Raw genomic sequence first — 16356 nt, forward strand, 5'->3', positions numbered from 1 at the left:
GCCTTTCCCGGCGCTACCGGTGCCTCCCGCGGCGCCTCTGTTTGTAGATGTGAAGTGGACGGATTTCACGCAAGGTGCCGTGGTGCCGGAGAGGCCCCCCGAGCCCGAATGCAAGAGCCGAAACCAGGGTGAGCCTCGGGTGCCCCTCTCGTGACTCCCCGGGCGGGCGTGCCCCTCGCCGACACCTCCTAACCATCTCCTCTTCCCTTCCTTCTAAGAGCGATGCAGGTGCAAAAAGACAAAGCCCACGCTGTCGACCTATTTGACCAAGAACTACAGCTACAGTAAGTTAACGAAGGACATGATTTCGTTTTCCCCTTCCTGCCCAAGCCCCGCTCCATGCCCCACACCACCCTCACCTGCAGGTGAGGCGGCTCCTCAGTGTGCCGCGCGCCCTGCACCAGCTCTCAGCCCCTGTCCAGCCGGAGGACACTGCTGCACCTCAGGCTTCCAAAGCCTCATACATTTAATCTTCCTCTTCCAAAACTGACCGCTAGTGCCCATCTCCTGCAGGCAGTAATAGTTACTGTGCGGATGACAGTGCTTTTCTGATAAAAACGGGAAAAGGTCAGTAAAATGCACCGCGACCACAGGTTGCTCAGCAGAAATGTTGCTTGCTAGTGTAAAGGTCACACCTGATGAATGCGATTGGATTCAATGGGAGCGTGACCACATGTTAGCTGGCTCCCGCTTTCCTTCAGCAGGTGGAATAAACCAGGATTTACTTATCACATGCATTTTGCAGCTCTCACCTAAATAAAACGGGTGACTGTGAATGAAGTTGAAGCAACCTAATAAAATACTTGAAAAGTAACTTTATTACTTACAAATTGTTATATTCTTTTACTTACTAGCCAGAGCCTCAGCTGGTGAATTGTCATAGATTAACTGAATTCAATGACAATTTACACCAGCCAGCCGAGGAGTTGGCCAATAGTTTTATGATATGTTGTATGACATATTGGCAATGCAAGTAAGTATTCGTCCCGCTCCCCCCCCCCATGCACACACATCCTGACCCCTGGGATTTCCGACGTCAGGAGTCAGAAAGAAAGCGAAGTAAGATAAATACTGGATTAAACTTCTGTACTGTCAATAGAAAATCTCTATTAACTATGAATTTAACATGTAGTATCATGGTGTAGTGCAGTTTAAGGGCTTTTTTTCAGAGAAAATTTGTTTCTTCAAGGGATGTATTCATTTCTTATACAATAGGGATATTATATCCTGTCACAATAGACATTTAAATTCCTATTTGTCTGATCTCAAATGAAAGTATGTTTGTAGTTATTTGCTTCAGCCTTTGTTAGTACAAAAAAAAAAAAAATCACAGCCAGTTTGGTGGGAATGATCAAACAGAACATCTAACTTAGAAAGCTAATTTTGTCATGGCATTTTGGTGCATTTATATGATATATTTGTATGTAATTCCTTAATCTTTCTCAGTACACCAAGAGTGATAGTTCAGGTGGAACAATGAACTTCCACACTTGTCTGAAATATATGAAAAAGAAGTGATGTAAAATGACTATTCTGAAATACAGGTTTTAGCCAAAGTTTTGATTCCAGTGAGTTCAGTAGGAGTGTTGCCTGAATAAAAACTGCAGGTGGGGATCTCAGATTTAGAAAAGCTTCAACAATTTAATTTCACTGCGTTTGTAAAATCAAGATTTTATTTTTGAGAAGTAGATTTTTATTCAGCCTCCTCTAAAATAAATAGACATGTTCATATGGAAAATGATTGGGAGGTGGGACAAGGGAGAACAAGTTATAAATAAAACTCAAATTTTTCTGACATCCTTTAAAATAATACAGACAGTCAAATTGTTTTTCTGGCTGCTTAGAACTCTTTTTTAGTTGGTAAAAACAAGAGAATCATTGCTGATTACCTGGCTATAGGTATAARCATAACTATAATCATAGCTATAATTTTATAATGTTTTCATAAATTGTTCATTGCAACAGATATCTTTCATGCTTACAGTACTAGGTTAACATCTGCATTGATTGTTGAAAAGCATATTCCAACTAAAATTCATGCAAATATGATGGGTAAATATTTTCAAAAGTTTCTCTGTTGTTTAGGAGCTGAAGTACTATTTGGTTTCAATCACACTTAAAAAAAGGGTTGTGAGTCTCTAAAACTGAACTTCCCAATGCATTTTGTAGCTGTTATTTATGTCTTGAAAAGGTTAGCACATAAAACCCAGACTGCATTAGAATTGCTGCTCTCCTGTTTTCCTCTACATTTGAAATTTATTCCAAATGTTTTAAGATGCATTTGACTGCCTTTGACTTGGAGACTGCAAGGGGCAATGTTACTGCCAGGTGATCACACCACGTTCTATGTCAACTGGGGTTGCATTTAACATATATAGTAAGGAAGAGAAAAAGGACATCTGTATTTTGCTATTTCCTTCAAAACCTCTGTAACTGTGGCTTTCCTCCACTTGCTATTAAATCTTCATGTTGAACTCCATAAAAAGAAAACTTTGATTGGGGCCTAATCAATCATTCCTTTCTCACTCAAAGTTCCTGGCACTATTGACAGGACTTTGTGCACGTAGAGATATAGAATCCGGCTTTTGGAGCTGAGGCATATACACTGCTAATTTCTCTGAAGAATTTCTTGATAGTTTGATAATAGGACCCTTCTAATTCTGATATTTCCTAGAGACAAAGTCCTTCATGTAAAAACCTTGCTTCATTTCTCTGATTTGGTACTTAGCACAGGGACTTAAGAACGAAAAAATGTGTAAAATAGTACAGTAATAGATACCTCCAGGCTTCTCAGGTACAAAACTGATCAGGTACCATCCTCAGAGCAATTTGTAGAACTTCACCGTCTTGCAATCCTGTAGGCATAAAGTCTTCCTCAGTAAAAGATAAAAATGTGAATGCTTTATATTCAGAATCAGAAGAACACTTTTCAGAACTTATTTTATTTGGGAATCTTTACTACTGAAACATAATCCAATAAGTAGCTTCTCTCAAAAAAGGCAAAAGAAAAAGGTATAAACCATCATGAAAATCCCAAGTCTCTTAGTCTCTAACTACTTGTTTCAAATCTTCCTTTCTTTTTTACATTTAACGGGAGACTTTAGTTCCTGGATGTACATTACAGTGAAATTATTTTATTATTGAAAAGACTGCATTCATGTAAACTGTCTGTGAGGTAAATTACTCATTACTTAATTCGAAATAGCAACATGTAGCTATAGAATGACTCTGATTTATGTGAGGGGTTGTTCAARTCTGAGTCAAAGGAACTATTTGTGTGCGCAGTTCCAGGCTAGATCATTCAGCCTGATCTGGCAAAGCTTTAAGCACGTGTTTAATTTCACGCTTGTCAACAGTCCTACTGAAAACCAAATCAGGATCATGCCTTTGTTATTCTAAGCCACTGTACATGCCCACACATGAAGAAATAGTTCTAGATTCACAACCAAAATGACAGCTTCCAATTTAAGACATTTTATTTATTTTTAAGATGTGTTTAAGTTTCTAATACAATGTGGTGTTCTTATGCCTGTTTTTCTAATTGCAGTCATTCATGCTAAAGTAAGAAGCATAGAAAGAGGGAACTGCAACGAGATAACAACGGTGGTTGAAGTAAAAGACATACTTAAGTCTTCGATGCCTATTCCTCTGTCTCAAGTGCCTCTTCTTACAAATTCCTCCTGCCAGTGTCCACCTCTTCAGCCAAAGCAGGATGTGCTTATCATGTGTTACGAATGGCGTTCAAGGTGAGCACTTGCTATGTGGTTCAGAAAAGCATTAGCCTTATAGCTAGCTGTAATAGAAGAGAAAGAGGCAAAGCTCCCTTTCTGTTCGTGAGTATATTTTGTGAGTCTATAGTTAATATTACACTGATTGTTTTGCTTAAGATAACCCACACACAGACCTCCATGTTTCAATTACCTTTACAATTCATTTTTGCACTTAAAAATCAACCTCAGCTCTGACCCATGATGTGGTATTTACAAAACCTGGCTCTCACATGGAGCGTAAACCCTGGTGTCATTAGGAGCTGACAGCATATTGCTTAACATGTTGTGCGGCAGTTCAGGCATCTCCAGCTGTTTGAGAGTGTTTTTCTAGGGCTGTTTTCCACAGGTACGAAGTGCTTCACGTACTACAAGGCTGACAGTGGCTGTGAAGTCAGGGCTTCTTTCATTCCCGCCGGGCCATGCAGCAGCTCAAAGGAAGGCAGATTTCTGCCTCACCAAACCTAGAGGTGGGGAAAGGAGATGAGGGAGTCCACAGAGCTGCAGGAGATGTAGTCAGCCCTTCTCATTCGGCCCATCCGTAATTCGGATTGATGCCATCAGTGAGATGTTTCTGATCCTACCGCTGTACCAGGACCAGCCAAAGCTGCAGCCATGGGAGCTTTGGCTCCTGGATAGCTGATGAAAAGTAAATACTTGCAGAGCAGCATGCCAGTTTTGCTGTATGATTTAAAAACAAAACAAAACAAAAAAACCCCTAACTTTACCAGACCTTTAAAATGGCAGTCAGCCCAGCCCCAGGCATGGAAGAAAATCCAGCATGCTGGTCTGGGGGAAGAGAGGGAATGGTGAATCACAAGTGTAATTTTCCTTCCGGGTTCTTGAGGCATAAGTCAACATCCCATCCCCATCAGCACCCCAAATGCACCAGTAGCAACAGACACCAACAAGACAGGTTATGTATGATAGGTACATGTAAGTCTGTGCTGTGGGTCAGAAGTAAGGTTGTTCATAAAACATGCAAACTGTTTTTTCATACAGCAGTATGACTGTTAATTGAACATATGCAGTTGTAAGGATTGTAGAATATCTACATACAGAACTCGATGGGCCATGTCCATATTTTAAATCATTTTAACGTTGATATTTTAAAAGCATTTTATAGGTGCTTCTAAAAGCTACCATCTGAATACCTTATTAACATAACTTTTTGCGAGCTAAAAGACATACTACACTATTGTCACACAGCACCCTCCAGATCTGGAAGTATTTCACAAAGATTAATTTAAAGCCCTTTAATTGTGTTACCCATTTYAGGGATACATGCACTGAGTGACACAGAAGGACCATGACTGAGATTGCTATCCAGGAGCACTGAGCTGCAGAACTTTGTTGTACTTGCCCCTCAGGAGGTTATCAGGGGAAGGGGATTTCAAAAGTGAAAGATTGCAATTCGCTTCTCAATTACTATGGAAAAACACACCAATCGCCAAATATTTTGTGATGGTTTTTAAAGGTCACTGAGGTTTTTAATTTCATATAGTGTACTAAAATGGATTTGAAAAAAAACCAAACTATTATATGTGTTTCCTGTTGAACTCAGTGGTATGTAAACGGAAGATTTTGAGTTACAGTGGCTTCTTAAAATGTCAGAGACAAAACGGGTGGAAGCTCTGGCTTAACTGAAGTTGATGGCAAAACACCCATTGTCCTTCAGTAGGATTAAGGTTTCACTCAGTAATTTGTCCTGAACAGAAGATGCATCAGATATACACCATGTTGTGGTTTCATTCATAATGATGTGGCCTTAACTTCATTCCTGTATGTTTATTCTATAATCTCTCCTTGGAAAGAAGAGATGTGTGTCATGTTGGTCTGATTCTCCAGGGCTTGCACTCAATGTTGTCATTTTATATTTGGGCAAAGTGGATAATAGTGCTACTGGATATGGATGCCAGCATTTCATACTCTCTTTGAACTGGTTTGAATGACAACATTGTTCAGGAATACTGGAGAGTCAGGCCCTGCTATGCTGTGTAAAGCCCACCTGCCAACTAAGTGCTATATGAAATTGTGTACACATATCATGATGCTTTGATTTCTTCAGGCAATACTGATGTCTTAATTAAAGCCTTCCAAAATTAGGGAAATGATACTGGGACATATTAAGGCCCACTGTCTTACAAAATACCYCCTGTGGAACTAGTCAGCAGTAAGAGGAGATATAGAAATTCCAGCATCCCTGTGCTATAAAAATATTGGTTTCTAGGTTAGGACCTAGAAAACGTGACATCAGAGTGTTTTAGAATAAACAGAATAGAATATAATAGAAGCTTTTTAAGGCATAGATTATATAATAGTTACACTTGTTTCATTCATTTCATAACACCTAGACTAGTATTCTCATATAGGAGCTAGCCAAATTTCATTGGTAAACAAATATCAGCATCCATGCATTTTCTAAATTCACTCTAAAATATTCACTTCAAATATCTTCATAATACATTTGTAGGTAGTAATGTAGATGGCTGCAAATGATCAGATAACAGGTTACCACTCATCAGCTGAGCTGTATTTTACTGGTGCATATGAAACTTACCTTTTTTCAATTCAGAAGTAAAATGCATTAAATTTAACTGCTCTCCTCGTTTAGGGCAACATATTTTATTTTTTCCATAATATTCAGAGTAGTTTTACACACACACACACACACACACACACGACATAATTTAAAAAAAACATAATAAAGAAATGTAAAGAGTTTCATAGGACATGTTATACAACCTAAATTTTCATTACCAGTGATCAGGACAGGAGAATTTTCTCCTGCAGAGTGAGGACAAAGAGCTCTGAATGTTTTCTCAGCACTGTTTTCATCGTAAAATCTGAAGGGAAATGTTGCGATTTTTTTTYCCCGAAAGTCTGAAATATTGACGTGATTTTGATCTAATTGATTTTTCTTTTGGAAACTTTTTACAGAGCTTAGAATTTAATTTCAGAAGTATTAGTATAAGCATTTAGAAATGCTTTTATGGGGAAATGTCCCATCCTTCTGCTGAGCTGTCCATATGCAAAAACTGCCAGTGCCAGTATCTGCTGGCTCATTTCAGCTTCAACCTATGTTAAATCACCTGGAATGACATCTCAGGACTCAAAACTAGAATCATCTGTAACTCACATTTATTTCTTAATTTTCAGGTTGATGCTTCTTGATGGATGTCTAGTTGAAAAATGGAAGGATCAACTAAACAAAAGATTTAAGGTAAATACAAGAGTGCTGATGTTCTTAATAAAAAGTTAAGCACCTATGTTCTGTTTCAGCATTGAATAAATTGCTTGAATTTCAGATACACTGAACATCTCTGGGTATTATTTTCACTTTGACATTTGAATACCTCCAAAAGTCAGGCTATTTTTCTGTACATCACTACATATAAATGTAAGTGAAAATGTGAAAATTTTAGTCTTGCATGTTAGGGTCTCTAAAATTTTATTTCTATTTTATCTGCAAACTGTTCCTAAGTATGATGGTTGGGTGATGTGTTGGATGGTAAACTCTGCCTTATTACAATAACAAATCTGGGAATTTCTTTCAAATAACTGCTAAGTGATATGCAGATGAGCATATAGTGCACGTTAGGTAAGTCTAGTTAAAATCCACTGCACTGGGTAAATGGACTTTGCTGCATTGAAGACTGTAGGCTTGAGAAACAGACTCCTCACCAGCTGACTCTCACTAAAGACTCACTAAAGCTATTGGGCATCCCCTCACTGATTTCAGGGGACAGCTGAGTGAAAAGTTGATAGTATAAAGACAGAGGAGGCAGGAGCAGCAGATGGCCTGACTTCTTGGGGCTTCAGGATAGCACTTAGAATCATTTTCTGCTCCTCTGCTCCTGTTTCCATTGTAATGCAAGAAAAGGGTGGATGAAGAAAATGTCTGATTCTTCCTTGCACTTTTAGAGATGAAAGAAAACTACATCTGTAATTCAGAAAGGACGCTTTCAAAGCATTAGAGAAATTTATTTTAATTATTTCAATTTTGGGCCAATTGGCAATTGATAGAAAGGAAAAAAGGCAATGTTTCTGTCAGCAGAAGCTTTTAGATTACAGACCAATTCCTTGAATTGTATTTGATAATTTCATCATTCCATTTTCTCCGCATTTACTCAAATAAAGCCTGTGTGTGAAAAAAATGTTTTAAACATAAAAAAAAACCCAAACCAGATTGCAGTTGCAGGTGACACCAGGTGGGATTTATGTGTGTATTGACATTGACTGAGACACTTGAAAGGCCTTAGCTGTCAACTTAATGACCTGTTATTGGCACACAGTGTGTTTTAATGGCCTCCTCGCACTACTTGGTCATTTCTAATTGTGTTTTAAAACCTGTTTAGACATTCATTTTTAGACTGTCAGAATAGATACATGACTGCAAAACAAACTGCTTCTCAAAGCACATGTCATGTCTCTCATATTAATAGTTTCATATGTTAAATCCTCATTTATACATGTTTGAGTGGGACACACCAAAATGCTTGCTGAGAGTCTTTGTTTTAAAAAGATGCTTATAATGACCCTGACTTAATGAATGTAACTAGTATGGAGCTAGGTATTGCAGTGGTTTCATTTTAATGCCCATCATTCATCTCTGAAGACTTGCATCCAACTTTTATCTTGAGTTACCACTTAAAATGAGTATTTTGAGCTAGCTGTGGACCACAGAAGACATCTGTTAACATAACCACAACATGGCTGATCTCTTCTGTAGCCAGACTGCAACTCTGAATAGCAACAGGGTCAGTGCAGAGATACTAAACAGCAAAACTGTAGAGCATTTCCCTTGCTCTGATCAATGGGCAAAGACCTTCTCTTCAGGATTTTCAGAAGAGAAATTTCATTAGTAGAGGGGAACAGTGAGACCCCCTCCAGCTTCAACTGTCTAGCTTGTTTTCCTTAAAATGAGTCTTTCTGTTCCTAGAGGTGTAAGAGTGCAGTCTGTGCTGCAGTGTTTTGAATCTCTCCATATTTTAGACCACCCAAACACTTAACCTCACTCTAAAATCCTGTTTTCTAACCACTGCTCTGGGTTTGGAAATCTGGCAGCTATTCTCTTTGAAGGGCTGGTTGAGCTAATTGCTTCACAAAATTTCTCAGGGATGCTGCTAAATAGAGCTGCATATGCATTATTCACAACTGTCCCATTGCAACTCTAAGTACTCTGTGATTTTGGTGGCCATCTCCCTGGTCTGTCTGTAACATAAACCGTTTTACGCCCTGTCCTCTGCACCTCAGGGAAAAGCAGAACCAGAAAGTAAACACCATCTTCCCTTGTAGCTGTGCATTTAAATACATACTGTGAAAGGACTGTCTGCTTTTTGGTGGCATGATGCCAACTTCCCAGAATTTCTGAAAAAGCGCGAGATGTGTACACATGGTTCCCTCTGCAGGATAAAGACCATGGAGATGAGTTGCCATTCTTATCAACTGGTGTTGTGGAAATTCCCCCACCCAAGAACATGTGGCAGGTTCCCACTGCAGACAGCAATAAAATACTGAGATAAATGGCTTCCAGGACAGAACATGAAACCAGTGAGAGCAGCACTAGTATGGTTTGGGCTATCTTTGATTAAGACTCAATTATTTAATGGTAATGTCTTTCCCTAACTCAGTCTCTTTGTTTTCTGCCAATTTCTGCAGAGATGGGAACAGAGACTGCAAGAGCAAAAGCAGCGAACAGCCCACAGTAAGAACCAGAATGCAGGACGCAGTGGTCGCAGTGGGGCACCAAAACGATCAACAAAGAACACCAACCCGTTGGTCAGTGGCCCCAAAAAGGCCATTAAAATGAGAAATGGCCAGAAAGAAATAACCCCCMAAAAAGTATGAACATTACACTTCTGAAAGGAAAGACTTTTCTTGCATGATAAGGGTCACAAGCTGGCTTGATTGGCATGTTTTATTAATCTAGAACTCATCAATTTAAAAACTCACTGCAGTTTCTACATAGACATTGTTTCTGCACTTTACTTTTAAAGGCTTTCTTTTCCTTTCAAGCCACAGAGTGTAGGTTTGCACTGATTTGTGGTAGGCATATTCAAGCTGATTGAGCTTTACTTTAGGGCTCAATTCTAGCTAGAAGGTTAAGGCAGTAACTACTGCAGCTGCTGGAACTGAATCTATCTGCTATTAGGAATCACAGCCCTTGTTCAGAGCATTCAAAAGCATACTTTACCAATAAGCATCTGGGTATGCATTATGTGATTACTGTTTTTTTTGTGTGTGTGCCAGAAATATGCTTACCGTGTTACTATTTGAACTTGTGAGTTTGTGTACGAAAATGCATTGAAAGCAGACTTTTTTTTATTGTACTTCAGACTGGCTTCTGTTGTTATAACTTCAAACATATTTAAACTTCTAATTGAAAAATCAGTATTTTTTAAGAGAACAGATTAAAGTGAAGCAGAATTGTAGAATTCTTTAAAGTAGCATTTACATGTTTGCTGTAATATAGCTTTGTTGTGAAAATGAAAAGCATTACTCTAAACATAAAAGATAGCTACTGTACAGTATTAAAATGAAGATAGGGCTTCATGTGGCTCAGTGTTCATTTGGATCTTTAACCATTTTTTATCGTTGGACACTATTTCTAAATCTTGCTCAGTTGCCAAATAAATAAATAAATAAATAAGATTGCTTGTCCCTATTCATAAATCTCTCAAAAACAACTGGCTATCTGCAGTTTTCCTAATGTGAAAGTAACATTGGCCCTGCAACAGGTCACAGACAAAGCAAATGCTACTATTTTGGGGCTAAGAGTAAGTTTTACTGACTTTTTTGCTGTGTGAAGTATTAAAATAGCAGAGATGATACAAATCCAATTGGTGTAACTCCAAGATGGCATTTATGCTGTTCCTGCCCAGTATGTCCAGTATGGCTAGCACAGTCTAGTTTCTGTTAGCACATAAGGAAATCACCTTCATTTATGTTTTATGAGCTCATGATAACCATCCTAAAGACCTTCAAGAACTTCTGCAGCAACCCCAAAAGGAATAGATTTGGCATTCCTGATATTTATAAAATATAAGTATTTCTAAAATAGAGAGTGTCTATATCAGAAGGTAGAGTTCTGTGTAGGTTAACACATTAATATATTGACATGATGAGTTGTAATCTGTGTTATTACAAGAATTCCAATGAAATTTGCATGCATGAACTGGAAGGCAGAATTTGCTGTAGTGGTTTTGGTAATACAGGTAATAGACTTGGTAATATGCTAACACAAGTAGCAAGCATAAATTACAAAGCAGAATGGTTAAAACAAAGGGGCAGAGGTATTTCAGAAAATTTGAAAAATACCATATAAAGCAGTTATAAGCAAAACTACAAGACTATCGGTTGAGATTTGAAGTGTTCRCTAAAACAAGCAGAGGTCAACATCAGAATGTAGGCCTTTTTCGCTAATTCTCTTTGGAAAACCTGCAGAATTAGGTTCAAAGTTCAATCCAGGTGCCAGGAATGACGGGCATATAGCATCCATTGATCTTAATGGGAATTGTGTGCGTTTAACATGCCTAAAAAAACCAGACTACATATTTGTGTGTCTAAATACAGATTCACTTCACAGGTGAAATTTTAATACTATAGAATAAAATGGCAAAACCGAAACTGAAATTAAGGGAGCCAGAATTTCAACGTAGGTGACTGAATTAGGTAAATTTGAAAATGCTGACTTAAGTAAGCGTGAACTAAAAGATCAGTATGATTGGAAAGCTCCTAAAATTTTTTTTTACTGTGTATCAGGAGTTCTTAGGCTTTTTTTTCCTATTGATCCCAATTTAAAATGCCCTAATGAATATATATAAGGATAACTATTAAAAAATGAACAACAGTCCTGTCATTGTCATGTTGAAATAACAAATACTGAAGTTGTGATATTTCACTTTAACAAGTTTGATTGTGAACATAGTCAAGTGTGGTGTTCATTGACTGAACCCACTGGACCAGCTAGTTAGACTTCATAGCAGCATTACATATTATTTTACAACTGTTAAAATCAACCTTTTTTCAGTCATTTTTTATATTAAAGAAAAAAATGCAAAAATTATTTGCTACAGAGAATTTTCACCATTCCTTCTGTAAGTTATCATTTCACTCACCATTCCATTATATTGGAATAAACTTTGATGCAGTGTTTACTGATTCCTTGACGTTTTTCTGTATGTTTTATGCTAGCTTTCATTTTGATATGGTAAAAACACTGAAGAAGGAAAGGCAATACAACAAACAGCAAGGGATACCATAATATAAAGAACAAACATGCAGACAGGGGGAATGAACTAGTAAGATAGTGCATTTTCCCAATTTTATTTTTTCTATTTTTCTATTTTTTATGAAGCCATGAGTAAATGCAATTTGCTACTAATATAATTCACTCCATCTGGAAAGTCTCTCACAGTTATTAACTAACTGCAGCATCAACTACCAGATGAATCCAGATCCAGAAGGTAGCCCTCCAGCCTGCTGCCCTTCCCTTGTGAAGGTGAGAAACAGCTGTTGGAGCAGCCAGGGCTGTTCCAGCAGATGAGTGTATCCCTCTGCCTCCCCACAGGACTCACCCACCACTTCCAATCCTCTGCATGGGGCAAAAAGTCAGACTTACCTCTCCTTGTGCATGTCCGTGGCCAAGCCCAGAGATGGCAGTAACTGCCATGTTAACGCACGCCAGGACTGGAGCCGTGAATCCTGGGTTTATCAGAGTGGACAAACAACCTGTTGATGGACAAAAATAATTTTTGTACCTTTTCACAGCTGAAAAATTAACAGGCCAAAATTGAAAGCGTCAAATGTTTTCTTCTTAGTGGTACAGCTGCCTTCGTACTGGGGGGCCTGGCATTTCTTTATATAAAATAAAAATGGTCTGGAATATTGAACAGATGTTTCCAGCGAGTCTCTTACTACCTCCCACACACATGTACCCAGTTTAGTAAGAGCTGCCATTGAATATTTTCACTGAATGTTCTAACCTCAATTCCAAAAGAATGAAACCTGAAAAAATATTCACTCTAATTGTGAATAATTGGCACCATTTTAGCAGGTCACTGGAAATGCAAATCAGAACTCTTTTATGAACCACATAAACCCCCCCATAAACCTCCCTGCAACAGGACCTGAATGACCCGGTCAGTTTAATTCAATTCAGCACTGTAATTTTGTTACTTTTGTCCAGTCATTGCGTATAACTGAGAAATACTTCCTGTACAAACAAAAAGAAGATTTTTCCAGTCCAAAATACTCAAACAGCTCTTAAATTATTTTATCCACCATTGTAACCTGGATTCCAAATCAATGAAACCTGAAAAAATATTTACTCCAATTATGCACAACTGACATACACTTTTTGGTTTTGCTTAGTAGTTGAATGTAAATACAAATCTGAAAATTTCCTCAACCAGATTTTTCTGGTCAACCTTATCAGCTCTGAATAATTTTGTAGATAAATATAAATCCATCAATACCAGTCAACAAATATTAGAAATTATGTTTCTGTTTATAGTGAAACCAATAACTTGCAATGGCCTACAAATGAAGATGTAATTTCTGTAAAGATACATAACTTTTAATTAGACCTAGTCAAGGCTCTGTGGAGATACTAATTTCAACTGCTAACACTATATTTCCTATAACATCTCTGAAATTAAATGTCAGATTCATTGGAAGGTCAAACAGGATTTTGAAATTTCTTATTAGATAGGCCGTAAATTCAGAGGGTTCCAGGTAATCTTTCTATCAGTATCAGACTGGCTCCAGTCATGACTGCCAAAAGGCTTGTGGATAAAACAGTATGGCAATAACCACGAAGAAAAGCTTTTGGGACGGAGGACATGCTCTTTTTTTTTTCTGGATGAGAATACTAAGACCAAAACCTAAATGTACCTTAAACATGTCAACAGTCTCTGTTATGGACAGAATGTAAATGGATATATCAGAGCGATCAAGAGGTCCCCAAAATAGAAAAACAATCTCGATATTTTGATTCTTTCTGGTTACAATATGATGAAAATTTTCTTTTTAGATACTCAGAGCACATCAGTATTTATTCTCTGAGCAGGATAATCAGAAAGTCGATCATTTACGCACAATGAATTGTGGATAAAGTGAATTGATACTTGTAAGGTTTGACCCACCAGCGTACTTCATCCACCAGTCAGAGCAAGAAAAACCAATGCAGCAGTACACAACCACAGGCTGATTGATTTCATCTTCTTAGTGGGAAAAATCTCCCCAGTTCCCTTATTTTATTACATAGTAATGCAGTACAAATACTACAATTAGACATATTAATTCTTCTTATACAGTATTTTGAGATTTAGAACCAGCTTGTTTATCATTCTAACCTGAAACAGATCTTTAATACAGTCTTAATATCAGATTATGATTTCATTAAAGTTCCTAAACAAGGAAATATGTGGTCTGTTATAGAAATAAACACACTCTGTGGTTCTGTTTATCTCCTTTTGGGACAAAAATCAGAGGAATAATTATGTTATCTTTTGTTAGTATTGGAAGAATTTTAGTCACATCTCTGCACCATCAAATTCGACACAGAACCACAAGATATCTTCTAGATAAATGGTCATAAAGGTCACATTCTCTTTCAGTCTGACATTTAGATACAAGATAAAAAGACATAGATAGACTACCTATAAGATTTGTAGGCAAAGGAGCTGTATAAATGTAATTGCAAGAAGATTTTCATCTGTGAGACTCTCAATTGCTGGAGTTTATGTTGGAACACATTCCTCCTGACTCTACAAAAGCAAGTATCTGCTCATCTGATCACAACTGCTCAAACCTTGACCATGTCAAGTTCACAGTAATATGAAATTTAAAGACTATTGGATGGCAGCATAGATTATGTGGACAATACCTAAATGTTGAGTTAAACTGTTAAAGTGACCAAGTAATCTGTTAAAACATTGACAGTATTTCAATTGCCATGTTTTTGAATGTTTGATGTTTTGATATTCCTACAAAGTTTGTATCTGGAAGAGACACAGCCTTCATGCATCTGAATCTCTCCACCAGCTGCCTAAGACAGTTATTTTTATTGGTTTCAAATTACTTCTTTTCAAAGCTGCCAAGAGACATTGAGATCAAGAAGATATTTAGGAGAAACAAATAAGCATTAATAAATTACATGTTCCCACATTCCAAYTGAGGTTTGCATATTCAGGCAACATGAAGAAAAACTGTCACAGATCTRTGTATAATGTTTCAATATAATCGACTGAATCATTTTAACCAAGCACAGAACAGGGATCATGAGTGATACATATGTATATATGAACCCAAATAATGCAATCCTTCAATAGCTAACAGTTAAAACCTAACAGAACAAATGCTGAATTTTAATTTTCATGACAGCTTAGGTACCTCTGAATTGAAAGGATCTGAGTGATGTAATGGAGTATAAAGAATCATGGTTAAATGAATAATAACTGAGTATGAAAAATTATATCACAGTTAACCAGGCACAACTAGTGTGCAGCAAGAGCTGACTGAAATATCTAAGACTGGTGCAGTAAATATTCCACAGTATTCAAAGACTGTGTATGATAGCTATCAAATATTTACTATTTGGTTGTGAACTTCCATCAGAAGCTTCTTGAACACTTATTAAGGCATAGACATATTCTGCCATTTCAGCATTTCTGACCCTGTCAAAAATCTTCAACATTAATATTTGCTCCATGGTAGAGAAATCAGTAACCCTAGCAAAGATCCTGGGAAGTGAACCAAACTGATGAATCTAAGTTGCCGAATTCAGGCCTTTTCCGAGACTGCCTCCTGATTTAAAGCACTGCATGCCAGCACCCAAAAGACCCAGAGTGCTGAAATAATGCCAGGAAGAACTGTTTTAATTGGTTTTTGAAGTAAAAGACAAGCCAAAGAACATAAAGCAATTCCAAACTATGCTTCTCAGAAATCAGCTCACTGAGGTGACATATAAATTCTGCACTAATCAAAACTTCCTACAAGCTAGCCTCAAGTACAGTTTACTGCAGTAAAGCAGCTGTAGGTGAAAATGTGCCACCAGTAGAATGTTCAGTCCAATTTTTGCTAGAGGAATGCCTATAATAACAAATGTCCCATCACAACAGAAATATTTTTCAGGAAGCTCTTTAAAATAGCTGGTCACATTAAATACAATAGGAACCGTAAGAAAAGTGTGAAGACCATTCTTTCTGGCCTTCATACTTCTAATCATGCTGCGGTGTAAACTCCTTTAATTGTATGCCATTCTTTAGTATCTCAACCTTCAACAGATTCGGACAGTAGAAATGAGAATTTATCAGCTACAGAAGCACAGCTGTGTTCTTCATGAAAGCCAGCCAAACTAGACTGAGACAGGATACAAATTCACCAGTTTGGCAAGGATATATATTTCAAGAACAGCTATATATAAGAGCTGACTTTATATTTTGCTTCATGTGATATATCTGGATTGACTGACTGGACTGGAAAGAACCCTCTTGTTTACTACCCTATTTGTGACAGTGACCATTGGAAGATGTTTAGGGAAAGGATAAACAAACAACGAAAATGTTCATCAAGACCCTGAGGG

The 16356-nt window shown here is 37.6% G+C and overlaps 1 protein-coding gene across 1 annotated transcript in view; it reads left to right on the plus strand.

Moving 5' to 3' along the window:
* Positions 1-9617, plus strand: part of LOC112976551 (secreted frizzled-related protein 4-like) — a 14153-nt gene extending 4536 nt beyond the window's left edge. Inside the window, exons 2-6 of the mRNA XM_026087930.1 lie at positions 48-128; positions 219-284; positions 3548-3746; positions 6927-6990; positions 9429-9617. Of these exons, the coding sequence (XP_025943715.1) occupies positions 48-128; positions 219-284; positions 3548-3746; positions 6927-6990; positions 9429-9617 (599 nt within the window). The remainder of the gene's footprint in view (positions 1-47; positions 129-218; positions 285-3547; positions 3747-6926; positions 6991-9428) is intronic.
* The last annotated feature ends 6739 nt before the right edge of the window (positions 9618-16356 follow it).

The sequence above is a fragment of the Apteryx rowi genome, unplaced genomic scaffold, assembly GCF_003343035.1.
Source record: "Apteryx rowi isolate R43461 unplaced genomic scaffold, aptRow1 scaffold_741, whole genome shotgun sequence".
Lineage (NCBI taxonomy): Eukaryota > Metazoa > Chordata > Aves > Apterygiformes > Apterygidae > Apteryx > Apteryx rowi.